The following is a 27,964-nucleotide window of genomic DNA, read 5'->3' as shown; positions in this document are numbered from 1 at the left end:
AAATCATGAACTGCACTTCCAAAATCGAGCTAGTCCCCAAACTTTCCCCGCCATCATCCATTACACAAAATAATTCTCAACCCTTGGAAAGTGTCCAATTAAGGGCAGCGTATAGTCACGTTAGAGTTGGAACTTACAGTACCGAATCTTTTCAAATGTGCAAGAACCGCCCACCAATTATTGATACATCACAGAAGTGCAAAAAGTATGTACTATTCATTAAAAGTTGGACATATATTCGGCAGCCTCGGTAGTCGATAGATATTGTATTTAAATCACAAATCACAGCAAATCTATTACATTGGAACAAGCCAATGAGTTACACTGCTCTTTGAATATAACTTAATTGGATCTAACTGATTTAAAAAACGAATTTGTGTCTGAAACATACTTGAAATGCTGTTAAACTGTTGAAGTTCTTTCAATAAAACTGTCTGTTTCTAAAAGAATGTCATGGTATTTTTTTTTTTTTAAACAGTTCAACTATGTTTTGGATGTGTAGATGTAATAAATGTTTTTTCTTTCATCAGAAACACTGGTCCAATTTTACGCCTATTAAAACGGCGTCAAACTTCTACCTACCTTTCAACGAAGTCATGTGATAATATTTACGCTGTCAATAAAAGTTCTAATTCTCTGGATTGGCATCTTGGAAAATCTGTTAATCATCAAGGTTGGCTTTTTGAAGAATAATTGAATTCCTAAATTGATTGTATTTACTTTTAGATTATTATCAATTTCTGTGGGTAGAATACCTACAAGATACCTTTAAGTCCTATTTACATTGCAGTTTGCAGAATATTCCTTTGAATATCTGACATGCCGTAATATTTGGTAGCATTTGCGCCAGATCTTAGCCGCTATAACTTATTAGTGCTAAAAGAAACCAAACAGAATATAAAAGAGTTTATTACAAGTAGAACAGGTTATTGGTCAGGAGACAAAGAAGAAAGATCTATGCATAAAAAAAAATAGAGAACCTATCAGTAATTAGAATTGTATGCAAGAAAGCTAATACTAGCTACTGTTGAATAAGTTCCCCTTAACAATATATCTGAAATACTGAATATAATTATATGCCTAAATATTTTTATATTTGAGATTTTTTGACAGGGTTCAGAGCTTCTCAAAGTAACAGCTTAGACTGGAGAATCGGAAGAACTGTTACTTCATGTTCTAATCAACTGGAATCTCAAGGTGGGACTCGTAGCGCTGAGCAACTGTCAAGAAATATCCCTTCAACACCTGGATATTTGCAAGCAACTTCAAGTGCTAAGTATGTACACTTTGTATAAGTACATGATAGCAAATTTTTTCAAAGCAGGACAATTTAGTTAGGAACGTACATATATAGTCAGACATCAGAAAGTGGGACTCGCGTTAGGCCACTTTACTTGAATTCCGGTGAATTTGCTGTTTGGTTATTAAACATAAATTAAAATTGACAGATTTTGTATAGATTTCATTTTAATTTTATAGATCAAAGCTTGTTTCTTTATTGAGACGTCTTTCACCACGCCTCTCAAGACCTAGTAAAAATTCAGTACAATCATCCCCCATTATCTGCCCATGGGTTCAAGTTGAGTACTCTACAAAATCAGCCGATGATGATAAAAGAGATGACTCGCAAGAAAGCGATGCAAGCTTTCAGCAGGAATTAGAAATGAACGAACTTAGAAAAAAAATTGCTGAACACTGTGTACAGATTTGTATCTCACCGGTAAGGTTTTTCTTCATGTAGACTTGTTTTATATGGACAAGCTTTTCAATAATAAAAACAGACAACTGTCTGACGAACCTTCTTCACAGTGTTTAAATAACATAATTCACTCTTGACATTGAATTACAGACATCTGGGGCAAGCGCTGCTTGTGTCGAAGATCAACCGGCGTCTTATCCTAGCATTCGTATTGAAGGACCAGAAATCCAATGTATGTCTCATAACTCAAGAGCGTGAGTATTCTAATTTATATTTTTTCAAGTCATAAAACCTTGAAAATTTGGGTTCGTGTAATATGTTGCAGAACTTTGCTAAATAACACCTTGAAAATATTCCTTTCATTCATTTTTGTATTATTTTTTATAATTCTAATACTGGACATACGAATCATGAACATGTTATCAAAATTCGCAATACGGAATTAGTTTGTTGTTCTTTTCAGAATCATTCCATGTTCACTAGACTTTTCTACATTCAGATGTGTTAATTTAACATTTTTAATGTATAAGTTGGTTTTTTTTTTCGCAATTTGTGGAACATATTATCTTGCATGCACAAATCGTGAGCCTGAACAATAGCAATCTTTTTTTGTACATAAAATATACCATATATAATAAATGTTTGAGAATATCTTTTGTATTATACCTCAATTTTATCCCTTGATCTCCACTGTGGTGCTACCTGCTACCCTTGGTCTGCAAATAATATATGATAGACGTTCTATACAGCATAATATTACCACCATTGCCTGAATAATTTCAGTTATTAAACTGTGATTAAAAAAAAAAAAAACTAATTGAATCTTAATCAAATTTAATTAATTCGTGAGTTCTAAGTAGCTTATATCTTCAGAAGATCAAAAATGTTTATAGCCTTGATATAGTCATGCAGATTATAGTAGCAACTAGCAGAAACACAATGCATGTGATATGCCTGCAGTCATGTTATTTCGTGGTATGTGTTCTGCATATAATCTAAGATTCTGGTACATTCGATCACAGCTACTTTCAAGCAGCTTCAGCGTCCTCTGGCATAGGCTTATGAGCATTCAAAATTGTGTGAAAAAAAAAACTAATAGTGATACTTGCCTACCTGTTCAGAAGCTATAATCGAACTAGCTTTTTCTAACAACAAGATACATCACTGTTTGTAATGCTAAAAACGTACGTTGTCCTTGGGACAAAAATGGACTGATGTCAATGCATGCGCATATACCAGGTCATATTACACAAAGGCCCCATAGGGTGCTACAATGTACAAAGTGAGGGATTCTAGCATAAGAGATCGGTATATCAAGAGTCGTGCGTTCAGTTTGGTGAGTGATTCTGACAGGTGGCGATGCAGCTCTCTGTTTAGAGCTCCATATGTGAACTTTGCATGAAATACCTAGTATGAAGTGGTGCTACTGGTCATAAGTAAAGAAACATTCTCTGTGAATCACAGTTACTCTGCTAGTTTCAAATTGAAAACAAATGAAAGGTTTATGAAGTGGGAGGTGGAGTTCTAGTTTAGGATTGTATTGTATTTCTTTTTAGAGTAGAGACTGTGGATCTGCTGAAGGTAGTGCTTTAAAACAAGGCCTACATTTAACACTTTATGCTCAATGTTCCTGTTCGGAATCCTTTTCATAGAGTGTAAATCAATAGGATATGTATTTTTGTAATTATATTTTTACAAAGTTGATGCTGACTTCGACTTCATTTGGATGCTATTTACTTTCAAGTTGATTAGTAGTCTTGTTTTATGGCAGAACTTGCAAGATCCACAACCAGAGAAAGAGTGAATATGCATGGTCTATCTAATTCGAATCTTGAAAATTGATCATGCTGTAATTTAAAAAATATTTTGATCAATCCATTTTAAAACAATTATAACAAAGTTGATTTTTTTACTTTTAAGCTAGGTACCGGATTGTGAAACAAATGATCATAAATTCTTTCATGAAAGTAGTAATTAATGTTTTTTGTAATTGCTGATACTTTTAACAGTTGAAGTAACCAAGTGTAACTTTCGATTATATTCATCCAAACCAACATTGTTTCTCTCTGACTATCACTCACTTTCAAAGAATGAAGTGATTCGTCACGACACAATATTTAGCGTGAACAAGGAGTCTGCATTTATTTCTCAACATCAAGCAAACTGTGTCGTTTTATATAAATAAAAAATAGATAATGCAAGATAGGAAGTTTTTTCTAAAAGGTTTTATTCATAGTAAGAACATACTAATGTGTAAAAGTAGCCTTTACAATAATGGTTAACATATTCGTTACACCGACAAGTGTCAGCAGTTCTATAAACTAAACACAAATGATTGTCTTGGGGTGGTATATGAATCAATGCACCATCCTTCTGTTTAGGGTCAATATAATCTATCGTAGTATCATCTGTTGCATTCTCGGTATGAAATTGTAACAAAACATCCAGAGTGCCTGGCCTATTATCCTTCTCTTCATTATCAGATTGTGAAGTATCAGACTCTGGGTCGCTCGGTGGGTTTGACGAGTAATCTTCTGTATCCGTAGAGTCAGATTGGTGAAATGCGACGGACATCGATGCTTTCCCTACAGATTTGGTACAGTTTGCTGACGATGCCGTTCTAGATATTGGCAACTTCTCTTTTCCTTTACTAGATTTACTTCCAATACTATTTTGAGTTTTGCCATGTGGATTTTTGACTACTATTCTGTCTTGTGTAGCAGTTTCTTTATCTACGATCAGGATTTCTTCATCAATTGTATTAATGTCGTGCTTCGTGCTGAAATTAGGTTGATCATCACTTTTTGCACTCTTTGATTCGTTAGATGTGTCTTCGATTTTACCTGCTATACTTGATCCGTCTTTCAGCTCTGCTTTTAGGCTTCTGTCAATTTCATCAGTTTTATGATTCTCATTATTTTCTGTTTCTGCATCCTTTTTACTGTAAGGCTGAATGACTTCTTTGTCATTGATTAACATATAACAGCCCCGCGACCACCTCTGCAGTTCAATTTTCATTCTTGGTTTCATATGGTCGGCTTCCGGTACCAAATCCAACTCAGTGTATTGTTTAAGAAGGTGAAAAATATGGATGGACTTGAAAATATTATAGAAATTTTTCAGCACAGTGGGTAAAGTATCTTCATTGGCGATTTCGTAATTCTGTACATCAGCTGGAGTAGTTTTTTCCCACTTGATATTCTCATTCTTTACATCATCACACAATTTTTCATACATATTTTCCAGTAAAAAGTTGGGAAGGTATATGAACGAATCTTTTTCAATAGTCCTTTGAATTTTCTTAACGATTGTTGTGTACAAATAAATCTTAGAAATGTAAGACAGCAAGTCCACCTCGGTCTCATCAGGTTTGAAATATTTGTATGTTATTTCTGGTCTATGCTGTATTTCACTTTCCAACAGTGGTCCATGAAACCATCCATTAATCGATATTCTTACTTTGTCTGTTGATACTACTTCAGAAACTTGATGGTACGATTTATCTGAAACTTCGAAGAAAATCAATGAGTTATACTCAGGAATTAATGAGCGCACAATGCAGTTCGGCTGTCCGTTTTCATCCGTATCGAATATATCTAGTGATCCACCATCCTGCGCAGTCCAATTTTCAGACAAATATAAAATAAAGGCGATTCTTCTATCACCCATATTATCGTCGTGACATAAAAGATAATCTGTATCAGAGTAACGTGCGCTAGATATTGATATTTTTCCACTCAAATCAATTTTCGTATTATTTCTCATCCAATCAGTCAAGTCTGATTCAAAGGTTCTGTACAATTGTACTATGCTTTCAGATTTTACGTTTGCCAGGTCTTTCGTTTGTTCAAACTGATACAAGTCCATATTTTTGCGGCAACTTTCTACGTCTTTCAATTCGTCTTTTAGTTTCGAAATGAACGTATTTTCGGCTAGAACATCTGAAATTTTGCATATTCGGTACGGCTCCGTTATTATCTCTATTCTATCTGTTTTCACAGGCTTTGAGCCGTGCCAATGATTAGAAAAGATTTTTTGGAATTCCATTGACCCCACGTGTTGCGAGATTATTGAACTTTTAAATCTTTTTGCAACCGGTTCAATTGCGTCTGTTTCTCCAACGTTTTCATGCATCTCGTTGGACATTATGTACGATACTGATTCCTTCACCACCACCGTATCGTCGCGATCAGGCTCGCTTGTCTAATGTCAGTCGGTCTGGGCAAAAAAGAGGTTAACTCAGTTGCCCATGTATTTAAATGTTTTGAAATTGAAGTATAATCGGAATCCTCTGTACTTCAATAAACACCAATAAGAAATGAAGAATAAATGAAACTTGACAAACGATAACTCGTCGAGTATCAACTGTTATTTATCGTCAATATTGGAATAATTCACATTCGAGGACAAAAATTACAGAACTGACTGTTCAACGGCTGTGAACCGTAATAGATCGAATTGCACGTGCTCTACGATCATGCGCAGCCGGTACTATAGATAATACTTTTTTTATCTTTCGTTGTGCTGATGAGAGTACCATACAAATTTTAATCTTCCGAATATTCTTACTCCGTTTTACCGTAGCTCTATTGCTTGTTAGTATTGTTTCGTTCCCGTTATCCCGTCACTCTCGGTTGATTCCACCTTAAATTACCCATCCAGGTCGGGATCAAAAATGCAAACAACTTCGCGATGAAATATACCTTTCTTTGAGTGATTTAAGGGAATATTTACTTTTATTTACTTTTTAATAATTACTTTTATCGATTTTTATAGCTTGTTGTTCAAATATGCGGAGTTTGGCAGTCGTTAAACAACCCGCCGATTCACCTGGATAGGTGTAAAATTGCTGCTGTTATTGATGTATATACATATTATACGAAAAAACGCAGCGAAACTTAAACTTGATTTTTCATAATTACATAACTGTTGTTCTTCTTGCTAACTTCGTTCTGAACCATTTTTGAAAAGTCCCAACATCGCGTGAGAGTTTTACATGATATCTATAACATAATAGTTATTCATTTTGTAAACGATTTTAAAACATTTATAAATCCTTTAACATGCAGATAGGATTTTTTAAATGTTATTCGAAATGATATTGATGTGGAAAATAAGAAATACGTAACTGTCTAAAATCGAGCTTCGATTTCGTTTCGTTTTTCCACACAGTATTAAATCACTCTAGCAATTTCATATTGATCTAGGCAGATTAATTATTTTCTGAAAGCACGCTCGAAGACTTGGCAAATTTGTTTGAAAATAATCACCCAAAGAATGATACATGATACACTTAACGACCGAATGACATGAATTATTGGTTCCGACCCGAATCTTCGATTTGATAAGGAATCTGTCTGTAAGAATTTAAGGACAGTGCTTTTGTGTCATGATGTACCGCAATACGGTATGATTATAAATTATTTAGTTTTAATATCTGCTGTGAGGTATCGATATTTAATTTGTCGATATTCATCTACCATCTGATTCAAGTTTTTTGTTGTTGTTTTTACTCTATTCATTCCTATCACAGGCCCGTCATGCTTCAGGCTCATAAAATTGTTTATTCAAGTGTACACGATCGTTATGTAGGTTGAATAGCATGACGAGTGGATACCGTTTGAAAAATAGCGCTCTCGAATGAGGTTGGCATTCGGTTTGTTAGATCGCGCGCAAGTGTCAAACCAGCAACAAAATGGCAACCGGTTTTCGTGTTTGACGGATGTGTCGGGCAGTGTTGGGCGCTACGAAAATTTGGGGCACACCCTGACCTCTAAATTGCCGGAGTATTATTCGCGAAATATTGAAATCGGTTAAGAAAGGTTGACTAGAAAACGACGAAGTAGGGTCTGGAAAAATCAGGGGACAACTTGAATGTGAGTAACGAATAAACGACTACGCCGAAAGTGAAACATTCTTTCCGTTGTAAAATGTGACATATAGCATGTATGTGAATACGTCTTTAGGTTGGATTAACCATGTGTATTGAATTATCCTCTAATTATAAGGGTGAGGTGTTTATCGGGTTAGCCGACAATTACGACGTTGGCATCGACGCATGCGACTCTATTCATTATTTTCATCCTTTGCACGACGTTTTCTCGAAAAATTCGGTCATGTCGGAAAGATCGAGGCGTGCCACACTTACTTGGGCGCTGACAGTTCGTTAACGCTTTATATACACTGTCGTATCTTGTATTTCACAATGCAGCAATGCTTGTTTAGTTTACAGTAAATATGCCTAACTGTTCATCCATGTATTTTCTTTCGCTCAATTACCATGATATCATTGATGTTAGTAACGTCTGGGGAAGTAAGCATAATTCGATTTGAAATTGCGTAAATAATTCGTCTAATTCAAGTATTTCTCGTACCCACCTACGTCTAATTTCGTGATTTCCGGTTCAGTAAACTGTTTCTCAACGTTAATCTTTAAGGCAATGTTACAATCCTGCAAACCGCAGGATTTTAGAAGGATTAATCTTACACCTAAAACACCAGTTTGCAGTTTTTATACGTTTCAATTTCCAACCAGTCTTTGAACGAATGTATAAACAGGCTTATATACCACTCTAATTGGTTTGCAAAATTTTCTGTGATAATTTTCTCCAAAAGTAGTACAAACTAATAAATTTACAAGTTCAAAATGAAAGTGTGAAATTTACAATTGAAAAAGTAAGAAATTGATGAAAGCGACATATCAAAATAAGAAATAACAAGTAATTGTGCAATGTAATTTTTATTCACAGTCTTGGATATGTTATTGCAAAATATTTCCAAGATGTTTAAAGTTCAATCTAATGTAGCTATCCGCTTTACCTTTCGAACATGTATTCAAGCATTTAGTAATAGTAATTGGTTTGATACACTTAATCTTGTGAAATGTTTAACACTATCTAAGTCGGATATTGATTTACGTTCTCAATTCGAATCTTTGGTGTGAGAAGTAGTATGCAATACATAAACAGGTTCCTCTGCCGCCTCTCAGGAGTTCTGTGTAGGCGTCTGCAGTATAGAAAACTTGTGCCAGATTATTTGGCATTTGAAATAATCGTTGGAATGCATGTTCTCTGAATTGACATGAATTTTTATTACAACATCAAGGCTATTAAACATGTATTCTACAATTCGATTCATCTACTTTGCCTGGAATTCTCAATCATTCAGCTTGCAACTACGTAGAACATATGTTTTGATTTTTTTTTTCTCTTCATCGCTGGGTACCTAAAAACAACTTCCTGACCAATTTTACTTCATTTTTATGAATTTTCTGAGTATTGGAGTTTCTATCACTTTTATATTGTCAGTTTCATTAATTATTATCATTTCATTACATCTCACTATGAAAAATCAAATCGCATTTGTTATTTGCAATGCAATTTATCTATTTTGTGAAGTCGCTCTGGGCGAACTGCATAGATGATGATGGGCGTGTAGTTTTCCTGCAGTGTCTTGCTTGGCTAACTTAGGACGCAATATCCCTTACACTATTGTATAGCTTGTATATTGTATATTGTATAGGCTATCCTTACAGTCATTTTCTTCTGTATATTCATCGTATTTCTCAAATGTAATAATGATATGTTTATTATTATCAAATTGTTTTAGCTAATTATATTTAATCTCTAAACAATACCACATATTTCAATTACTTTTTCTTCATCTACGCAACGAATTAGTATCCTACTTACACAGACATCATCATTATTTTCATTCATTTCGACAAAACTAATTTGGATATATTCATATAATAAAAGGTTTTTTTAAGGTGGGAGACAGGCTAAATATTTTTATACACCTACATAAAATGTAAAGAATTATATTACACTCAACTGGATATGAAACGTGCAGAGAATTTTTAATGGATTGGATGTGATTGCACTATCGAATGAAGTTCTCCTTTCTTAAATTTAATATTGGCTTCTCTTATTGTGAAATATAGGTAGTAAATATGTCCTTGAACAGAGCTAGGTGTACTGGCTTAGCTTTAATTTTTACGGCCTTTAATAGAACTTGTTTAATTTAATTACCAAACCTCAAAAGTGTGTTATTCTGATAACCCATGTATCTACAGATATTATCTTCGAGTTAGTGAATGCACGATGTTGAAGTTAACTGTAGGTTTTGGCCGATGCGTGCATGAATATATTTGAGAGCTACTAATCATCATTTTCCGAGTAGGATTGCAAAGTGTTAAAGAATGTAAGATCCAAATTGCAAGAAAGACAATTTAATTAAATTTTTTCATGTGTGTTTGACAGCTGAAATCTGCAATTAATTTCAGCGTTGATATGATTCGACATTTATCCAATACAATATCACAGAATTTATTTTTATGCACCTTTTTATTTTGAATTGTAATACTGTTTAAATCACACTCTTGCTTCTTAATATGCATTCCAAATCTTGCTTCAATTGATGCCTAGTGTATGTTGATTATTGCTCTTTGCACTAACAAAGAGTTGATCATTTATTTAATTGATGGTATCCAGTGGTCCTGAAAGTCTTTGAGGTTCTGAAAATGTCATTAAATTTTTCTTGTGCAGGAAATATCCCATTTTGAAGCTTTCCTGCGAATGATCTATTTATTTGTAATTTCTGAGTAACTGTTCGCAAAAAGTGAATTTCTGCTTCAAATCGCGTTTTTTTGTTGTTCCCTACTAACAGGTTGTAGTAGAAATAATGTATATGACGTACATCATGCCGCTATTGTACAGTGCCCTCTGCATTCGTGTATCTTTATTTCTCTTGAATGACGTTCAATTTGTTACAGATCTTTTACTGGACACTATGTTAATGCCGAAAAAGTTTTTTTTTGCTAATTCAGAATAAATTGTAGCTATTATGGTAATTTATAATCTATTCAATATAATTATTCATTAAGAGTACAATACATAAAGTGAAGGTGGTACACTTTGAATTCTTTTAATAATATTTAAATTACTACCAAAGCATAAACTGTACAGATTTGCTTTGAAGTCTTTGATGATTTTTAGAACGGTGTATCAAAAATTTTATCGCTGTTATTAAAGAAGATTGATTGACCAAAAATCGATACCTTCTGTTAATTTAATTACGACGTAGTCGTTTATTGGATACCTATCAAATTAATATATTCGTAAGCTCAGAAAACCTTAAGAAATACAGAAATAGAAAATAGTGAAATTATAAACAAAAGTTTATTGTTAGATATTGATGCTTCATTTCAAATTTCTTCAAACTATTTTTTACAAATACAATCAAACTTTTTTTTTATTATGTCAGTGTAGTTAAATATATAATTTTACAACATTATTCCAATATGTTGTTTATAATCAACAAATGCCAATATTGAATTGAATACTCAGAAAAAAAAATCTTTTTCAACGACTGTAAAAAATAATCTACCAGAATCTACTAGATTTTTTTACCATTTCGAAGAGATTGAAAATGAAACATCGATATCTAAGCTTTTGTTTGCTTTGGCAGTATTTTCTATTTTTGTATTTTTACAGATTCTTTTTTGCTCACGAATATAAGAATTTCTAGATACTCAATGGGTTACTCTTCATTAAATTTATGAAAAGTACTGATTTTAGGCCAACGAACCTCCTTAATTTGGCATGAAATAGAGTCTATTGTTAGTGCAACCGATAAGTACTGGATATAATTGTACAACTGAGAAGAAATTGCAGGCTTTGGCAATGGTGGCGATATAGATTTTGTTCCAGCACTTGAGTTTGCCTGTTGATTATTGAAAAGACTCGTTTTCTCAACTTAGGCTCTGCTTATAATAACGCAAGCTTAACACTCTGGATGTGTTACATTCCCATCAAAACTTTTATTCACATGTGTGTACAGATTTGTATTTATGTCAAAATGGGTGATATGCTATACTACTGGTTATACTCAATAGATCAACTGCCTATTTATTTCAAATGAATGTACATTAATGTGTTTTCGCAAAGACATGCAATTCTATACTGTGATGTGAAGTTTTTGTTTTAAAATTAACGTTTTATGTGTTGTTGTAAACATAAATATGTGATTATTTTTTTATGCACCATTTGTGGATCAACTTAGCAATTTTTCCCACACTTTTATCCAGATATTTACCTGAGGAGAAATGGTGTACAGCACATTTCAATTTCCTAAACATCTCAACACATTTCGCCATGCAACATCATGAAACTCATTCCAAAATTTTACAAATTCGTGCAATATTCGAAACAAAAAACTATAAGTCTTCAAGAATGTCTGCAAATTAGCCAAAATCTTCCTGCAATATTGCTTATCCTCTCCAAAAATCTTGTAATAAAACTTGCCTGTTGTACACCAAATCTCTCTTATGATTCACCCCTCACTTTCACCTGTACGATTAACATAAGTTACGCCTATAGTACTTTTAGCTGTATCGTATTTAGTTTTGAATTGGAATGCTGTATAATAATTATAATTTTGTATAATGCACAGTAAATTAGAAATATCCAGCACTGATTCTGCTCTAATTAAGATTATTAACTCAAAATTGTTTGACAACTCTAAACAATTTTTATAGTCTTTAGTGACGGCTTGTAATGTAAGTAATTATAGTGTAGTTATTATCGATAAACTATTAGCATGGAAGCACCGCCTTTGAAATGAATATTTCAGCCTTGAAGCCTCATTTATAGTATAGAGTATATCGTAGTTAAGAGTAGTACCTACTTAATAAAAGATTAATCATCATTTAAGCATGCAAACTATTTCACGTTATTGAAATGTACTATTTTACAAAATGTACTTCTAGTTCTAATCTTTATTTGCTATTGCTGGATGCCATTAACGACACCTGAATGTTGCAACTTTGATATCCAAATGCTGCGCACAATTAATATCATATCTGCTCTATTTTAATTGAATTGTCTAATCAATTATTATCTATTACGGAATACAGATACAGCAAGTAGGTACTTTCATAAGTAGTTGAATTGTCAAATTGCGACCAATTCAAAGTTATGTACCAAGTTTGGCGTTATTTACTTTGAAATCACTGATAAATTTCATAAGGTTAATTATATTGGTTGCAGTCTAAACAAACGCAAGCACATGTACCATTGACAAATTCAATGTAAGTCATCATTCAGTTTTTTTAAACTCAGAAGATTAGAATCAATGTACAAAAGGTGCTCTATCAATTTTATATTTGTTGAAATTGATGGGCATGTGTCAACAATAACTTCACTGACATTATCAATAATAAGGCAGTATTTAAAAAAATTAAATCTCATTGCATATTTATCTGCTGAAGAGTCTTTTTACCGAAGTAGTTATCCAGAATAGGATATCTTTAGACCGGTCTAGAAGGGGCTCCTGGTAAGTGACACTGGAGCTAATCCTAGGTGTCTATATATAAATGCAAATAAACTACCCCAACTTCTGAATTCCTTCCTTGCTGACTATCTCTGCGGTACTTTCTACTGCGTTGAAAGACCAAGCATTTACAATGTCTGACACGAAAGAGAAATAATATCAATTACATTCAATTAATGAAAATTTCGTATTGGCAATATTTTTCTGTAACTTTTCTTTCGTTCTACAAACATTGGATGGTGGTTAAAAATTCGGATGAGTCTTGGAAAACGTTATGAAATTTTTTATAGAATCGTGCATTATGAAGGAGAGTTTCCTGAAATGGTGTCAATTATTTTGCATTATCTCTTGTCTCATTTATTAGGACTACTAATAATTAATTTTTGAAACCTGTTTTCGCATTTTGTCAACATTAGTGAAGAGCGTATTGGTATTGAATGCTTGATATGAGTGTTCATGTGAAAGTATCTTGTACTTTAATTCAGAGTTGCATTTTCAGATAGAGTTGATTGTTCGTAATAATATATGTAGTAATTTAATCTTTCAATAATTTGTGTAGAGTGTTTTTTTTAAGTAAAACCAGGTTTTCTTTCGAGATCTATTATTTAAATAACAGTAACAAGTCATTAGAATTACATACATGGATATAGTCTTCAAATCTGAGTCACACGCATCTTTCTTTCATTCTAAGAACAGTTGTATATACATGGAAACGCACCACAGATTTTTTAGTGTTCTTAAAATATCCAGGGGAACCCTGTTCCCAGTTTAAAGAGAGAGAGAGAGTTGATATGTTGGGAATTGGGATTGTCTGCATACCATGTCAGTCTTCCCTCACCAGTCGGGTTAATAACGTGTATCGTTACGCATTGTTTTTTAACGTTGCTAAAAATTACGTTCAACGTAAAAGTGGCCACCCTGTGAATGACCAGAGCTTTCGCAACTATCCGTTCTTTAATTCGTTTAATCTAGGAAAAACAAAAAAATTAGCTTGCAATTGAAAAATTAGAGTATTTCTGATATTGATATACATATATTAATTTGGAGATCTAATTACATTAACAAGGAATAATTCGAATGAATCATGCCTTTAAAAATTGAAAGTGGTAGTTATACAGTAAATGAAGTGGGGAAAAAAAATCTGTCTAAGTTTTTGCCATGGAAACATTGGCGACGAAGGTACCAAGCACAATTAAAGTTTGTATTAATTTTATTTACGGTATACGTGGTTTATCCTGCTTTTATTGAACAGAATTAATATATTTCAAACTCCGAACCTGGGAAAAGAGAAGCATTGTGACAAGATGAATACTTTGGAAATGAAACTATTGATAGTTTAACTACTTCTCAAATTTTGAAGAATTTATTAGATCCCAGTTAGTATACCCACAATCATTTGTATTTTATTGTAAATTGTAAACCAAAATTGTACAGCTGATAAATATGTTACTTTTTTACTTCGATGCACGAAGTTGGGCAATATGAACATTTATTTTCCTTTGACGCAAAACAATTTTCAATACAATGAAGCAATTTGTATAGACTTAGTCAATGCTGGTGAGAATGAAAAAAATATTACTATTAATATGGATATGGCTATTCGTACGGAAGCACTTGTCATGTTTGCATCAGTAATTGCTTTATTTTGCACTTGTCTATGGCTGTGCATCATTCTGTATTAACTTTGATGAATGTTGAAACTACTTAGCTACACAGCCAATACTTGAAATTCATGCTATGAATGTATTGCAACCACATATTTGAAATACGTAAATAAGTGATATCCTATTAATATATTTATGCTTTTAAAACAACATCCATTTTTATACTTGGTTATCATCCATGCAAAAACATCGGAGTGATAATAATTTAGTGATTTTTCACGAGCAAAACAGATATTTTCATTTTCAATATCAGCTTTTTCAAAATGGTGTTTGATCATTTACATTTCACGGCGATCGAAAGGTACAGGATTTTGAGAATACTTGGACATGGAATGGACAAATTCGAAATTAGTATTGATTCAACTATAAGTGCATACATTTGAAGCATGAATTGTACTCAATCTGATTTTCAGTTTTATGATAGTTTTCTTGTTTTATTTTTAACTATTGTGGAAACAATCATAGTGTTGACAACGCTCGTGGAAACCATCGTAACACAGTGGTTCACAGTGAAGTGGCAGGTCTGGAAAGTAAAACATCGAGGGAAGACTGTGCCGGTGAAGTGGTGCCAGGCGGAGGAAACACCAGGACCACCCTTCGCCTCAGGCCACTGTCCCTCGCAGTTCAGCCCTTGCATTATCATCAACTCAGCTCTGAGGTCACCAATAAACATCTCAATATGACTAGTCAAGAGAGTATTGGCAGTTGTAGTCTCGACGTGGATACATCTGCATCTGACCGATCAGGTTCGGCTCTCGATTGAGTATCTCGGAATGTCCTGGAGTTCGAAAATCATAACTATCTAAAGTACCTGCTGCTATTGCCCGTCTTATTATGGTTGAAAATTATGTTTTAATATATTGTTCAAGGCGTTTACGTTTTTCTAGTGAATTTAACTAACGTATTTACCGTATCATTATGCGTAATTGTTGAGAATTTATGTTTTTATGTGGAAGTATATATTGTGAAGCCCATAGTAATTCTTTAATTACTTTTGCATTGGAAATCTGCGATATATTTTTTTGCATGTTGTGCGTACTGTGTTTAGTTTTGGAATATTAATTCTTACCTTCATGTGTATTTTACAATAGCAAGTTTCAAGAGAAATTGAGGAAGGATTGTTTTTGATCGAATATAGTTTGAAAGTCACGCAACTCGTCAAATTTTTCTGTCAAGTTGATTTCTGTTATGCGAAACATATATGAAATATTTAATTGCAATTTAAATCTTCATCGACGGAAATAAATGACTATGCATGTTTCAACTCATGCAGGTGTATTGAAAACGAGTAATTGCAATTATGCTACCACTGTTTTGTTGACTTCTATCTTTTATCTTTTTTGTGGCTCCCAAGAAAAATAAGTATTGCCAAGAAATGGTGTAATATATTCAAAATAGCTTTATTAGAAGTAATAGATCAGTATTCTTTTGATGATTTGTAACGGATATTGTAAAACACTTTGAAGGTCATACAATTCAGTGTAAAATTTATTGGAACAAAAAAGTTATCAGAGCAAGGCTTAGAAAGTTGAACTTAAATTAATTGATTTGAATTTCATTGAAAAAATCGAAATTGGACAATTAAATAATAGTAACTTTCGTACAAAAAACGGATTATGAATGTAATCTTGTTAAATAGCAGAATAACGAAGGTTTCTTTATGTGAATTTGTTGTACTAAATTTTTTTTCTGTTTCGAAACAAGAATTTCTGATGACGAATAAAACCTCAATTAACTTGAGTTCAACTTTGTAAACACTGATTCTTTATTGTTTGCGTAACGTTTCCACTGAACTGCATAGTCTAATAATCATTAATTGTATGATTTTTTATTGTTTCGTCACTACTGTATTCAATATTTTTTAATACCACAGCATAACCGTCAGATAAATGGTTACACCTATTTTGATAAGATTACTTGTTGGATTATAGAGCATAGTTACAAATTTGGAGAATTATATAAATTTTCAATCTTTATTCAACCCAAACATATATTCGAAACTTTATTTATCTAATCACGGTCACAATATTCTTACGTAAAATATCAAAACTAGTCAGAAGGAATCCTACTTTAAAAAGTCAGCCATAATCAGTCATATCTTGCATCTGAATTTTGCTTTTATTAGATTGCGTCCATTAAAAATACTTCATAACAAAAAGGAAACGCTGTATAATCATCCACACTGTGTGTCGCGATTTTGAATATGAATACCATAAAACCATTTAATATATTAAGGGGCGGCAGAGGGGGAAAGGGAGAGGGAGCTTACCCTACAAATGTACCGATAAATGGTAATGGCTGTCAAAGCTTGCCAACTCTTCAAAAACTCCATCAAAATCAAATTCTATAAGTAATTAATTTTTGTCAATTGAAAAAGTCATTCTAGTGACATCAGACATTTTGTAAATTATTTTTCATATTTCCTGTATTGCTGTAATTGCAGTCACCGTGTTCTAATCTAAGAAATTAATGGCAGGTGTTTTTTCATATCATTATGATTGGGGTGCTGAATATTGTTATTTGACAGATAATACAGTTATAACAATTATGATACACATTTTGAAGGATGAAGATAGTTCCATCTGTTTACTATTTGAACCAATCTAGTAAGCTGATTGTAACTAGCTTAGTATATTCCTAGAATAGTACTTTTGCCTGACTTGTGCCAAGCCAAGTCAACTTTACTTGCTTTCATTGTATTGCAAGTGTATAGCTTGCTGATGTGATCCCAGGCTATTCCTGTGTCTGCGGCAACGTTGTTAAGTACGCATTCACATCTAGCTAATCCAGATTATTGTCTCTGTGCGGCCTGTGCGGTGGATTTAATCAAACAATAGTATTTAAATATTTCACATAACACGTAGACTGTTAACCATTTTACAATTTTAATACAAAAGGTGTTTAAACTTTTCGAACATTCCCTGTATTGTATTTTTCTGCCATCTTCCTTTGAGTGGCTTTTTAGGTGGGTCACATTGTTGGACAATATTCTCCAACTGTTTTGCATGAATTTATGACTAATTGTGTTCGTGCATTGTTGACAATTTTTCCTCGATCCTCAGCGATAGAATCAATGAAATTAATTTATTTCATACCAGACACGGTGATTCTATTGAATATGGTGTTTCACTATTAGTGATACTTTGAAGCGTAAAAAAAGGGGAGGATGGCTTCACGTTTTAATTCAGTTTGTTGTAAAAAAATCATATAAAGAATTCTTAATGAGCGATTTTTTGGAAAGACTTTATAGATCATTGTGATAAATTTTCAGATTGGGATCTAAAGAATTGTGGAACGATGTACCAAAATTAATATCTTTGTAGAGAAGTCCAGAACAGTGTTTCGAACAATTCCTTGGTTCGGATTTATAATACTCATTTAGTAGAAAATCTAAAGTATGAAGCAAACTTAAACTGAATTCGACTCTCAAACGAGGAGCCCTTCTATAATTTTCTTGAAAATGACTAATTATTTTCTAGTAATTTATATGAACTTGAACGACTGAATAATTTGATTTAAAATTTCTTTTTACAGATACTGCAGTAGGTTCTATCTCTGATAAAACCTTACACAGTCTGAGCTTTTCTTGTAACGGTGAACTCACTCCGTCTCCCGACATCTTACCAAACGGTAAAGAAGAATCAATACAACAAATAAATTTTGACGCAAACAAAGAAAACATAAGTAATATTCACCATGACAGCTCAGAACCAGAACAGCTGACAGCCAAAAAACCATCATACTTGGGTCTTGCCTGTAGCATAAGTGGTTATTCTGGTATCACAAGATACGATAGCAAATTACGAGAAGGATTCAGATCTCGAGATACGAGTCCTGGCAGCAGACTCATAACACGGGATACAAGTCCTGCAGGCTTCAGGTATATCTACACAAACAATACATTTTTTGAAATGACGAACTAACAATGTGAAATTTCTTATACTAATAAGTGTGCGAAAAATTTTCACTTTGGAATTTCAATTTCTAGGCTATTAAACATCTTTAAAAAATATTTATGTGGATCGTGTCCAAATGTCCTTGAATTGAAGATCCGTTAGAGTCAATTTTGTACATTACACTTCATTCTTCCCTTTGCATATATTTTTCTATCCATCAAACTTAGAATTATCAGCTTCAAACTGTGTACCATGTTCTATGAATTTTAATGACAAATTTTATAAAACTGTACGGACAGTATTTTTTATTGATAGTGTAGTTACTACAAAACTATTCTTACTAACTTCAATTAAATTCTATAAAGGCTTAGAATACATAAATCTTGGTTTCTAAAAATCTCTTAACAGTTGGCAGCCTAACTGTTTCTAAGAAAACTAGCTAATGCAAGTAAACCTGCATAAAAACACCAAATCATTTGTCATTAACAATCTTAATATCATTTTTCGTATTTTCGATTATTAATAACATATGTTACAAATATGAACGATGTTCGAATGACGTAGATAATTTTTTTTTTTCAATGCACTGCAAAGTGTAATTATAGTAATTGTAGATTCATTCGGGCGTTTGGTGATGCCATTACATTGATTTAAGCAATTACACTCTTATTCAACAAGGGTTTTGAAGTCGAAACGCTGGCGGTTTTTTAAAATTATATCGTCTATTGCAAACGAATCAAAAATGGCAAAATAATTTTTATACTAATGAAATATTTCAAAATCGAATTTTAGGATTTGAACACAAGTATTTGTTGCTAGTCCAAAATTTTAAAGAAAGAGCTGTTCCCAGGCAACTGGAATGAAAATATGTTCCATATACTATGCATGACTTTACAGGGATTTGAAAAGGAACTTTGGTCCATTTAAAGCTGTTCTTACTTCATAGAACGAAAATACTCAAGGCGGCTGCAATCGAGTCAAGTTTGAATACGATGTAAAAAGTATAGGATTATAATGGAGCTCATTTACGGAATGCTGCATACATATAGAATATTATAAACAAGTATATAATAGAAAGTACATAATCATTTTGTGAAATTGTTAATTGATTGGATAGATCCAGTGAAAACCTGAGCCTACCAAGTCATCAACCCTCGAAAAGTTTGTCGATTTCCCCACTTGCAATGGAGCGTCAAAATGGTTTCTCCAATGGTGTCAGAGAAGAATATAAGATCCATACGTTCGTTGAGACTAGAAATACCGTAAGCACCTGTGAAAGCTTTAGCGAAGTTGACAAAGGCGTACCTTTGCACACAACATTCGCTGATATAAGCCCAGTGCACGGTAATCCGGACATATCGCCTATAAAAAAGAGCCCAGGAATGGTCAGAGTCGTCGCATTTAGTCAACAAAATAAAAGTTTCATGTCAAACGTTACGGATTCTTCACCGAAGTCCACGAGTTTCAATGGTGAGTATGATCCGGTAGTTTCTTTATTGCGTTTTAAGGATGTTTGTTATCTAGAGCAAGGTAGTTGGAAATCGACCCAATTTACAAGTGATGTTGATATATCACCAAACCAAGCTCAAACTTAGATCTTATGATATACATTGAGAAAAATTTCATTTATTACAGATACTAAAACATTCTTGTAAAATGAATCTTTTTGTAATGACGGTTTGAATTTCGGTCACTACTGCAAGTCACTATTTATTGTAATTCTTACAGCATTAAATCTGTTCCTTTACTGACATTATATATTGTACTGACGTCAAATTATTGCAATAGTTACAAAAACATATGGCGCAAGTGACCATAATCAGTAAAAATGAAAGCGAATACTAGATCTTCTAGTTGTAGCTGCAAAATTCGTTATAATTTTCTACCTAGAACTATATTTTTCACTTTTATTAAAAAATGTAAATAGTTTTTGATCTGTATACTAACCACAATTAGAAATTCTCAGTATAGACATGGATAAAAATTTTGGTTTCAATTCAAAATCAATAGTTGAAAAGGATTCAAATAAATATAAAACCGTCGCAACTGTCGAACCTATGTTCCTAAAGTCCCGCATAAAGTTTTGAACAATTTTTTTGACACCACTTCAAAATGAACAATAGAAATATAAATAAAGGTGTGAGCTCACAGGTTTTACAAATCTAATAGCACTTGGAATCAGTCCTCGGTTTTCCCTGCAACAATCAAACTACTCTATTCTAATCTCCGCTAGATAACTATGTTTCATAAAATGTGATGTAAAAGTATAAACTAATAATTTTGTGGTTCAATTTCCAGTTACAAATACTTCAATGACAGAGATGAGCATGACTAATGGTTCGTCTGTGGAAACAGAAAATCATACATTCAATTCATCGTTTAGTAGTGAAAAGTCTTTCATCCAACAACGAGTGGAACGATTATATGGTCCTGGTGCATTGGCACAAGGATTTTTCTTCAAACGAAGTCCCAGTAAATTGAATAACAGTGATTGCTTCTTGAATAAGTCATTGAATAACAACAACGATGTTTCAACCGATGACGTCAAGGAAGAAGAATCATTAAAATCTCTTCCAGTTTTAAGACATCTTAGACCTGAATTCCGGGCTCAATTACCAGTTGTTAGCCCTAGGAAACCGACTGATGGTAGCGAACAAGTAATCAAATCGTTACAAAGGTGATTATAAATATTCAGTAAGCAACGTTTCTCAGAAATTTTACGTTAACACAAGTAATTGTAAATCCATGTAGTACTGAAAGATTTGGCACTGCTGAATTTATTATGGCAATCAGGCAACATATTTCATTGCACTGATATTTTGTATTTGTTTAATAGAGTAACTTCGTCCGTTCAAAGAAATGAGCAGAAAAGTAAAGCTGTCTCAAGTACGATAGATCTGAATAAATGTACAGCTAGAAATGAATCTATCGCCAACTCAAAGCAAAGTATGACCAGCGTAACAAATATTCCTGACCATCAGCCAGCTGCATTGGAAGTAGTCTTACCTGTTTTGGAGCCAAGCGCAAGTTCACATAATATAGCAAAGCATATTCAAGAGACAGAAAAGGTAGCTGAAGAGAAAGATGGTCATTATTTTATAGAGGTAAGAAGAAACCCAACTTTCCATTGTCAATTGGTTGTTTCAGCAATAACATATTTTATACTCTTGTAATTTATTCTTTCATTCTTAACTCAAAATTTCCCATCTTCCTATTAAAAATGAAGATCTCTGGACAATTTCAAAGTTGCATTAATCTATGCCTAACATGTTCTAGATATTGAAGGCAGAAACAGAAAGGTTATTGTCTTTAGCAGCATCTGCAGAAGCTGAACTGGCAGGTGGTGATCCAAGTGTACTTCCTGAGGAGGCAGCTGGCAAGTTGAGATCAGCTGCTGGCAAAGCTCGGCTATTAGCGACTCAAAAAATGCAACAATTTGAAGGACTCTGCCAAAAGAATATTGTAAGTATTTATGTTGGCATAGTTTCTTAAAAAAACATTCATAATCTTTCGGTTTACGTCAATATTTTATTTTGTTGTAGCTAATAAAAATATTTTTCTACTTAATTGATAGAAAACCTTAATTTAGAGTGTCGAGGTAAATCAGATAAAATCGTTCAAAATTAAGTGATGATTATTGGAAATCGTTTGTTTGAAAATGGCAATACAAATGAGCTAATTTGCAATGAATTTAAATACAAGTAAATATGTATGGATTGTGCTGGTATTTGTAGAATATATATAGTTTGTATTTTTTTCATATGTGGAAAGAAATTTATTAATTTTTTAAATGTGCTTTTTGTATTCAGAATTCCTCGCACATTTCATGCTACATTTTCATTTGTATAGAACCAAATACCTGGGGAAGAATTTCCGACTACCAACGAAGATTTAGCAGGCTTCTGGGATATGGTGATGCTACAAGTTATTCAAGTCAATGAACTTTTTGATCAGATTCGAAGACTGAAAAACTCACAGTGGAAAGAAGTATGTATAATTTTTTATTCCATCTAGTGTCAACGATATGGTTAATTAGTGGGGATGACAATTTTAATAATAATCAAACAGGCACAAAGACTATATATAAAATAGAGAAAGTATATTCGAAGAAAGATTTTCAGAAATGCCGTTACAACGATGCCCGAAAGATGAATTACTTCATTTATCAAGCCGTGATTCCAAGTTATTAGACACATGTTCAAAATTTAAAAAGCCTTAGTTTAAATCAATTACTAATTAAACGTTATCTGAATTTCGAATCTTGAATCCAATTTTCGGGTTCATCAACAATAGGATACATTGGTTATAATTTCTGATAAAATATAGAAGCAATATTGAAACACGTGTGTCCATTTTGGCTGAAAGAATTTACTCTTCTTGTTCTGTGAAAAGTGCCCCTTTTCAAACCTGAATGAACTTTGTCACCATAAAATCACAAACCGAATAAAGTAAAACCGTTTCAGAATTAGTCGATACTGTACCATTTTAAACTCAAATTGATTCAAATTGAGATATTTTGCAGTAATTTGGTATTATAGTGCAAAAAACTTCATGCAGCCAATCTCTGAAACAATTAGTGTGATACCATTGGGAGCCAATAAACCATATTACTTTTTCTCGGGGCGACATTGAAATATCAACTGAAAGTAATGTTCGTTTCAAATTGTTGAGAACTAGAAAAAACAATGATGAATTCAACAGAAATTGTCCAGCAGAATATGAACCGAATTTGAAAACTCCCAAGAATAGACGTAATAACTTGTTAAATATTGTCTGAAACCTTGTTCATTCTTTTACTTTGAGTAATTTTTTTCTGGAAGGAAAGTAGTTGCACGGATTTTCATCAAAAGTTACAAAATGATACTAGTAGGAAGCTTTGTCTAATAATTAAAATCAAATTACTGGTTCAAAATGTATGTAGAACTGGAATTTGAGTATCACTTCAGTAGTATCAACATGTGTGTGAGTTTTAGTTTATTTCTTATAGATTTTAACTTTTTTTAACACTAATATTTTACAATAATGAACATTTTTCTCTCAGGTTATTCCAGATTCAAAGGCAATTACATCCTTACCACAAAATGGGAGCAGCACGAAGCGTCGTGTCAATGTCACGAATAAAGCAAAATCAACTGTAAATAGTGAAGCAAATCGCAAAGCACGGGAAGCTCGCGAACAAGCTAGACGGCAAATGATAGAAGAACGAAGACGAGCAATGCGTTCGCAGGCCCAAAATAAGGATCAGAGCGATGCGGATTCTGTCAAAATTTTCGTTCCTGAAACGTAACGGTGAACTGGCGTGAGAATGAAACGCAAATGAAATAAATAACGGCACTTTTTACACTGTTTTAGATTAAATGTATTCAAACGACTACTTACACAGCTTGCTAATGCTACGACGAACATTACAATTCTAGTATAAACTGCATTCGCATCTAAAACTGTAACATTTTATAACAGTATTAAATTTCATCAAATGTTGAAGATTCGAAAAAATTTTAAGTTTTACGATCAGAGAGGATTTACTGACAAAAAGCGTATTTTAATATTTTTATTGTTCCAAGCGAGAATGTATTTTTTGAATATTTGTTATTGTATTATGGGTTGAAAAAAAAAGATTGCAGAAACTCAAACATCAGTTATAGTAAATGCATAGTTTTAGTATCAGGTTGTGTCCGTTTAGTCAATCCTTTCGTGCAGATTGTGTCATGCGTCTTTTTCCAAGATGGGTGAGTGAGAATGAAACAATATATGACTGCGAGCCGAGGTCGAATGAAAGAATACTTCCTTACTGCGCGTTTTCTTTCACGACTGAAATAAATTAAAATCGAAACATAAGGTAACTTTCGGATGTACAGTTCTCAGATGTGATAATTTGTTGCGATTTATAAAAATCTAACGTGAATCAATGTGTGGCACTAGTGTTATAACATATTTTTCATTATTATCATTAGCAGCATGGTAAGTTCTATTTTTTCGCGTAGGCAGACTTTTTGTAAGAAAACTTAAATTAATTATTGATATTAGGTACTCTAGCTATTTAAATTTTTTCTATTGCGAGCCTAATGATTACTTAGTAACTTATAAATAGTAAATTGTAAAAACGAAAACACAACAAAAAAACACTAGGAATAAAATTTAATTGATTTTGCGTAACTTGTATAATATTCTTGTAATTAAATCATACTTTGGTGCAAAGTTACATGTTATGTATATACTTATGTTATAAATAATTTAAATACACATGGCTTTGCTTGTAAATGGTAAATTTAAAAATCGTTTTGGTGTTGAAAACGGCAAAAGATTCCAACTGTTATAAATAATTGTGTCGGCTCTTCACGTTAATGTGGAATATTTGCAATATTTCATATTTGTCGTGTTTATTATATGCTAAACTTCTTGAAGCAGAGTACTTTCTTATAATATTATTTTATACTCTTTTGTCTTTACATTATGTTAAAAATCCGTCGAATTAATATGTATTCTAACAAATTTTGCAAAAACTGACCTCTAATAGTTAAGGATTGAATTCATGGGCAACCGAATATTTACATTAATGCATCCCTCAGTGCAGACATATATCTACGTATGATAAATGTTCGTTTCGATTCGGGATATCCAGGAGTCAAAGTTTTTCCTACAATTAACGTAAATCTCTGCGAACAGCGCGAATAGTAAAACTTCAGACATCGGTGATTCAGTAAGTTTATAGCTCAGACTTTTTTTTAGTGTCAACGGAGCGAAAAACCAATCGTTAGATCCAAATACGGACTCGAAATGATTATTTTTCGAAATTCCCAAGGTAGATACACACTGTGATTTTTAAACTCTGTTGGGTCATTCGAAATATTCTATATGCATGCGTTGTAGCAAACAATATCTAGATTCGAAGAATCAGTTCCTATAGCTATTCATACATGTGCTAAAAAGTATTTCCATGCAAAAGTCCTTAGATTAAATGAAAAAATTACATATGATGAATGAATTTACAATTAAGGCCCTAGTCTAGTCATATAAATAGGTGCGTATAGAAACACAAATATAGATTTGTGATGTCTGAGATAGAAAAATTTGTATTTGAATTTACCATCGCAGCATTCACAGGTCCTTCCGTTTTAACGACTATTTGTAACATGCCAAAATTTGAAGATCAAAGCCACGAAGCTTATAGGAAATTAATTGAAGATGGATGATCGAGGTACTTGACAAAAACAAAAATTGACGAGCGATTTGTACTTACTAAAACACAACTTTGTGGTGAGACTATGCATTTTTATAAGTAATGAAAGAAAAACAAAAATCAAGTATTCGTGCTGAATCACGTGACGAATTTGTCGACTGACATCACGACCGTATGTTTGTGTTTGTATTAAAGAAAACTGCACTAGGTCCTTAAATCTCCAAAGATTAATGATGCGTTAAAAGTTTCAAAGCTCTAAAATTAAAATTAAACATCTTATTTCAGGGATTGTTAGTTTTCCTAATGAAATAATGCGTTACCATCACATATGTAATTAAAAGTCCGCCGCATCATGCCTCAATGCCTTAATAAACAGAAAGATAATTGCATAAGTTAATAAATGGGTGAAATTCGACTAGAATCTCGTTTAAAAATACTGTGGTAATGAGGTCACGGCAGGTCAGAAACGTTGACTCGAAATACACTTTTTACCCAAGAATACTAAGTTATTTATATTTAATAAAATTTTGTATATTTACGTCGTTAATTATCAATTACGTTCATTGAAATATCGATACTTTGATATGCTTGAACACATAGTGAAGCCGGTACCGAATCATTAGTTCTCTTCCCTTCACGCATCCAGGTGGTGAAATCACAACACACTGAAACTTCGTTAGCTGTCCCCTAACAACAGAATTTTCAAAATAATTGAGTTTCAAGCACCGCAAAATTTGTTGTGATTTTGTATTTGTTTTCAAAGGGTTATTTATATTTTCACCTTAATTACATTTTGGGTTCTTGCAACTTTTAATGGTTTACATTTTTATCAGATATTATTATTGCGTTTGAAGCAGATGATTAATCTATCGAAAATCCATTGAAATCAATACATTTTGCCATACGATTGTCTGATTCTACTCTGCGATTATTTTTTTTTTAGCCTTAAGTTTTTTGTAATTGTAAATGCATGACATCATGACATTTTATGCAACGCGCCATCAAAATTACACATACATGAACAATGTTATTTTCTCAAGAATGAGTGCAACGTTAATTTGAATTTGTGAATTACTTGAAATTTTAATAATTCGTAAATATTGCGTCCTGCAATTGGGGCTTTTTGATACTTTAATAGTAATTTATATTCAGATATACCTGATTTTATTCAAGTGTTTATCATTTTATTCAGTATCCATCTTTTGTACTGAATATGTGTGAAAAAAGGAACACATTCAGCAGATGAAAATAGTATAAAAAAGTAAATAATTGAGCTTCGTGATAATTTCTTCTGGATAAAAATTTGGTGACAGACATTGCACACATTCTTCATTCGTCTGATATACTCACATCGTTTATTATTATTTATGCCACATTTTATTGAAAAGCGTATTATTTGTATTGTCGGGATGACTTTGGATGAATAAAGTATTGACACGAGGGGAAAAATCATAAATAATGAAAGCAGCATAATAAATTATCATATTGCTCTTGCTGCATGGATGAGTTTTCATTTTTCGTTAATTCTTTAAGCCAAATATATTGAGGTCCAACTATATCCGCGTGTCTTGCCATGCTCAACTATAATTTCGCATTGCCATATCAAACAAATTTCAACGCGACTACTTCGATATCGGAGAGATAAATGGGAAATAATTTTCACACAAAAAAAACGGCTGAGTAAAATACTTCCGAAATAATGCTATCAGGTTTAGGCAATGAGAAAATATTATTAAAGTAAGTGAAAAATATTGGAACATTAAATCTAGTTTTCTCGGTCTGCATATTTATTTGGTTTAAAATCGGCCTACTATGTATTCGGTTATATTCTAATTAGCTCTCTTTTATACCAAATCATAAACCGTAATTCAGTCTACAGTTAATTCAGACTTAGAAAAAGTTTATAATTAATTTTGTTCGGATATATTTGGGATAGTCTAAATATCAACCAAGGTCATCAAAATGGGAACGAAAAAACTCATTTCATTTTTGTAAAAATGGTCTTCACGATGAGAATTAAATGCAAGCTTTCTGAAAAACGTTAACCTAATTGTGAAGGTATTATCGAAAACAACTACAGGCCATTTTAACATACGATGTAATGAAAGATAATTTGAGAATATGACGAACTGTACTATATTTTAATAAATGAAATCACTGCTCTCTTATGCAGATTCATATATTCTCCACGCCA

At 32.7% G+C, this 27,964-nt stretch overlaps 2 protein-coding genes across 4 annotated transcripts; one reads left to right on the top strand and one right to left on the bottom strand.

Annotated features, from left to right (window-relative positions):
- The first annotated feature begins 5 nt into the window (after positions 1-5).
- LOC107225761 lies at positions 6-27,964 on the top strand. 3 transcript variants are annotated; one of them, XM_015666328.2, is made up of 13 exons: positions 6-205; positions 531-673; positions 1,114-1,276; positions 1,480-1,720; positions 1,850-1,953; positions 15,160-15,440; positions 18,229-18,574; positions 19,708-20,060; positions 20,889-21,267; positions 21,427-21,694; positions 21,867-22,052; positions 22,440-22,577; positions 23,632-27,964. In XM_015666328.2, exons 1-13 carry the CDS (start codon positions 6-8, stop codon positions 23,875-23,877), a joined length of 3,048 nt encoding a protein of 1,015 aa, XP_015521814.1. In that variant the 3' UTR covers positions 23,878-27,964. The 3 variants fall into 3 exon arrangements, with proteins under 3 accessions (XP_015521814.1, XP_046593713.1, XP_046593714.1); XM_046737757.1 differs by having other exon boundaries at positions 1,102-1,276; XM_046737758.1 differs by lacking the exons at positions 1,480-1,720; positions 15,160-15,440 and having other exon boundaries at positions 1,102-1,276.
- On the bottom strand, positions 3,921-6,169 carry LOC107225762 (prolyl 3-hydroxylase OGFOD1). Its single transcript, XM_015666329.2, has one exon. It carries the CDS (start codon positions 5,843-5,845, stop codon positions 3,926-3,928), a length of 1,920 nt encoding a protein of 639 aa, XP_015521815.2. The 5' UTR covers positions 5,846-6,169; the 3' UTR covers positions 3,921-3,925.

Source organism: Neodiprion lecontei, chromosome 4, assembly GCF_021901455.1.
Source record: "Neodiprion lecontei isolate iyNeoLeco1 chromosome 4, iyNeoLeco1.1, whole genome shotgun sequence".
NCBI lineage: Eukaryota > Metazoa > Arthropoda > Insecta > Hymenoptera > Diprionidae > Neodiprion > Neodiprion lecontei.
The sequence above is the reverse complement of the archived record's forward strand: the minus strand, read 5'-3'. Positions and strand labels throughout refer to the sequence as shown.

Excerpts from the sequence above, each read along its gene's own strand:
- LOC107225761 (XM_046737757.1), top strand. The coding sequence starts at position 6 with ATGAACTGCACTTCCAAAATCGAGCTAGTCCCCAAACTTTCCCCGCCA. Across the intron at positions 1,721-1,849 it reads TACAGATTTGTATCTCACCG|ACATCTGGGGCAAGCGCTGC; the intron begins GTAAGGTTTTTC and ends ATTGAATTACAG. Across the intron at positions 15,441-18,228 it reads ATCTGCATCTGACCGATCAG|ATACTGCAGTAGGTTCTATC; the intron begins GTTCGGCTCTCG and ends TTCTTTTTACAG.
- LOC107225762 (XM_015666329.2), bottom strand. The coding sequence starts at position 5,845 with ATGTCCAACGAGATGCATGAAAACGTTGGAGAAACAGACGCAATTGAA.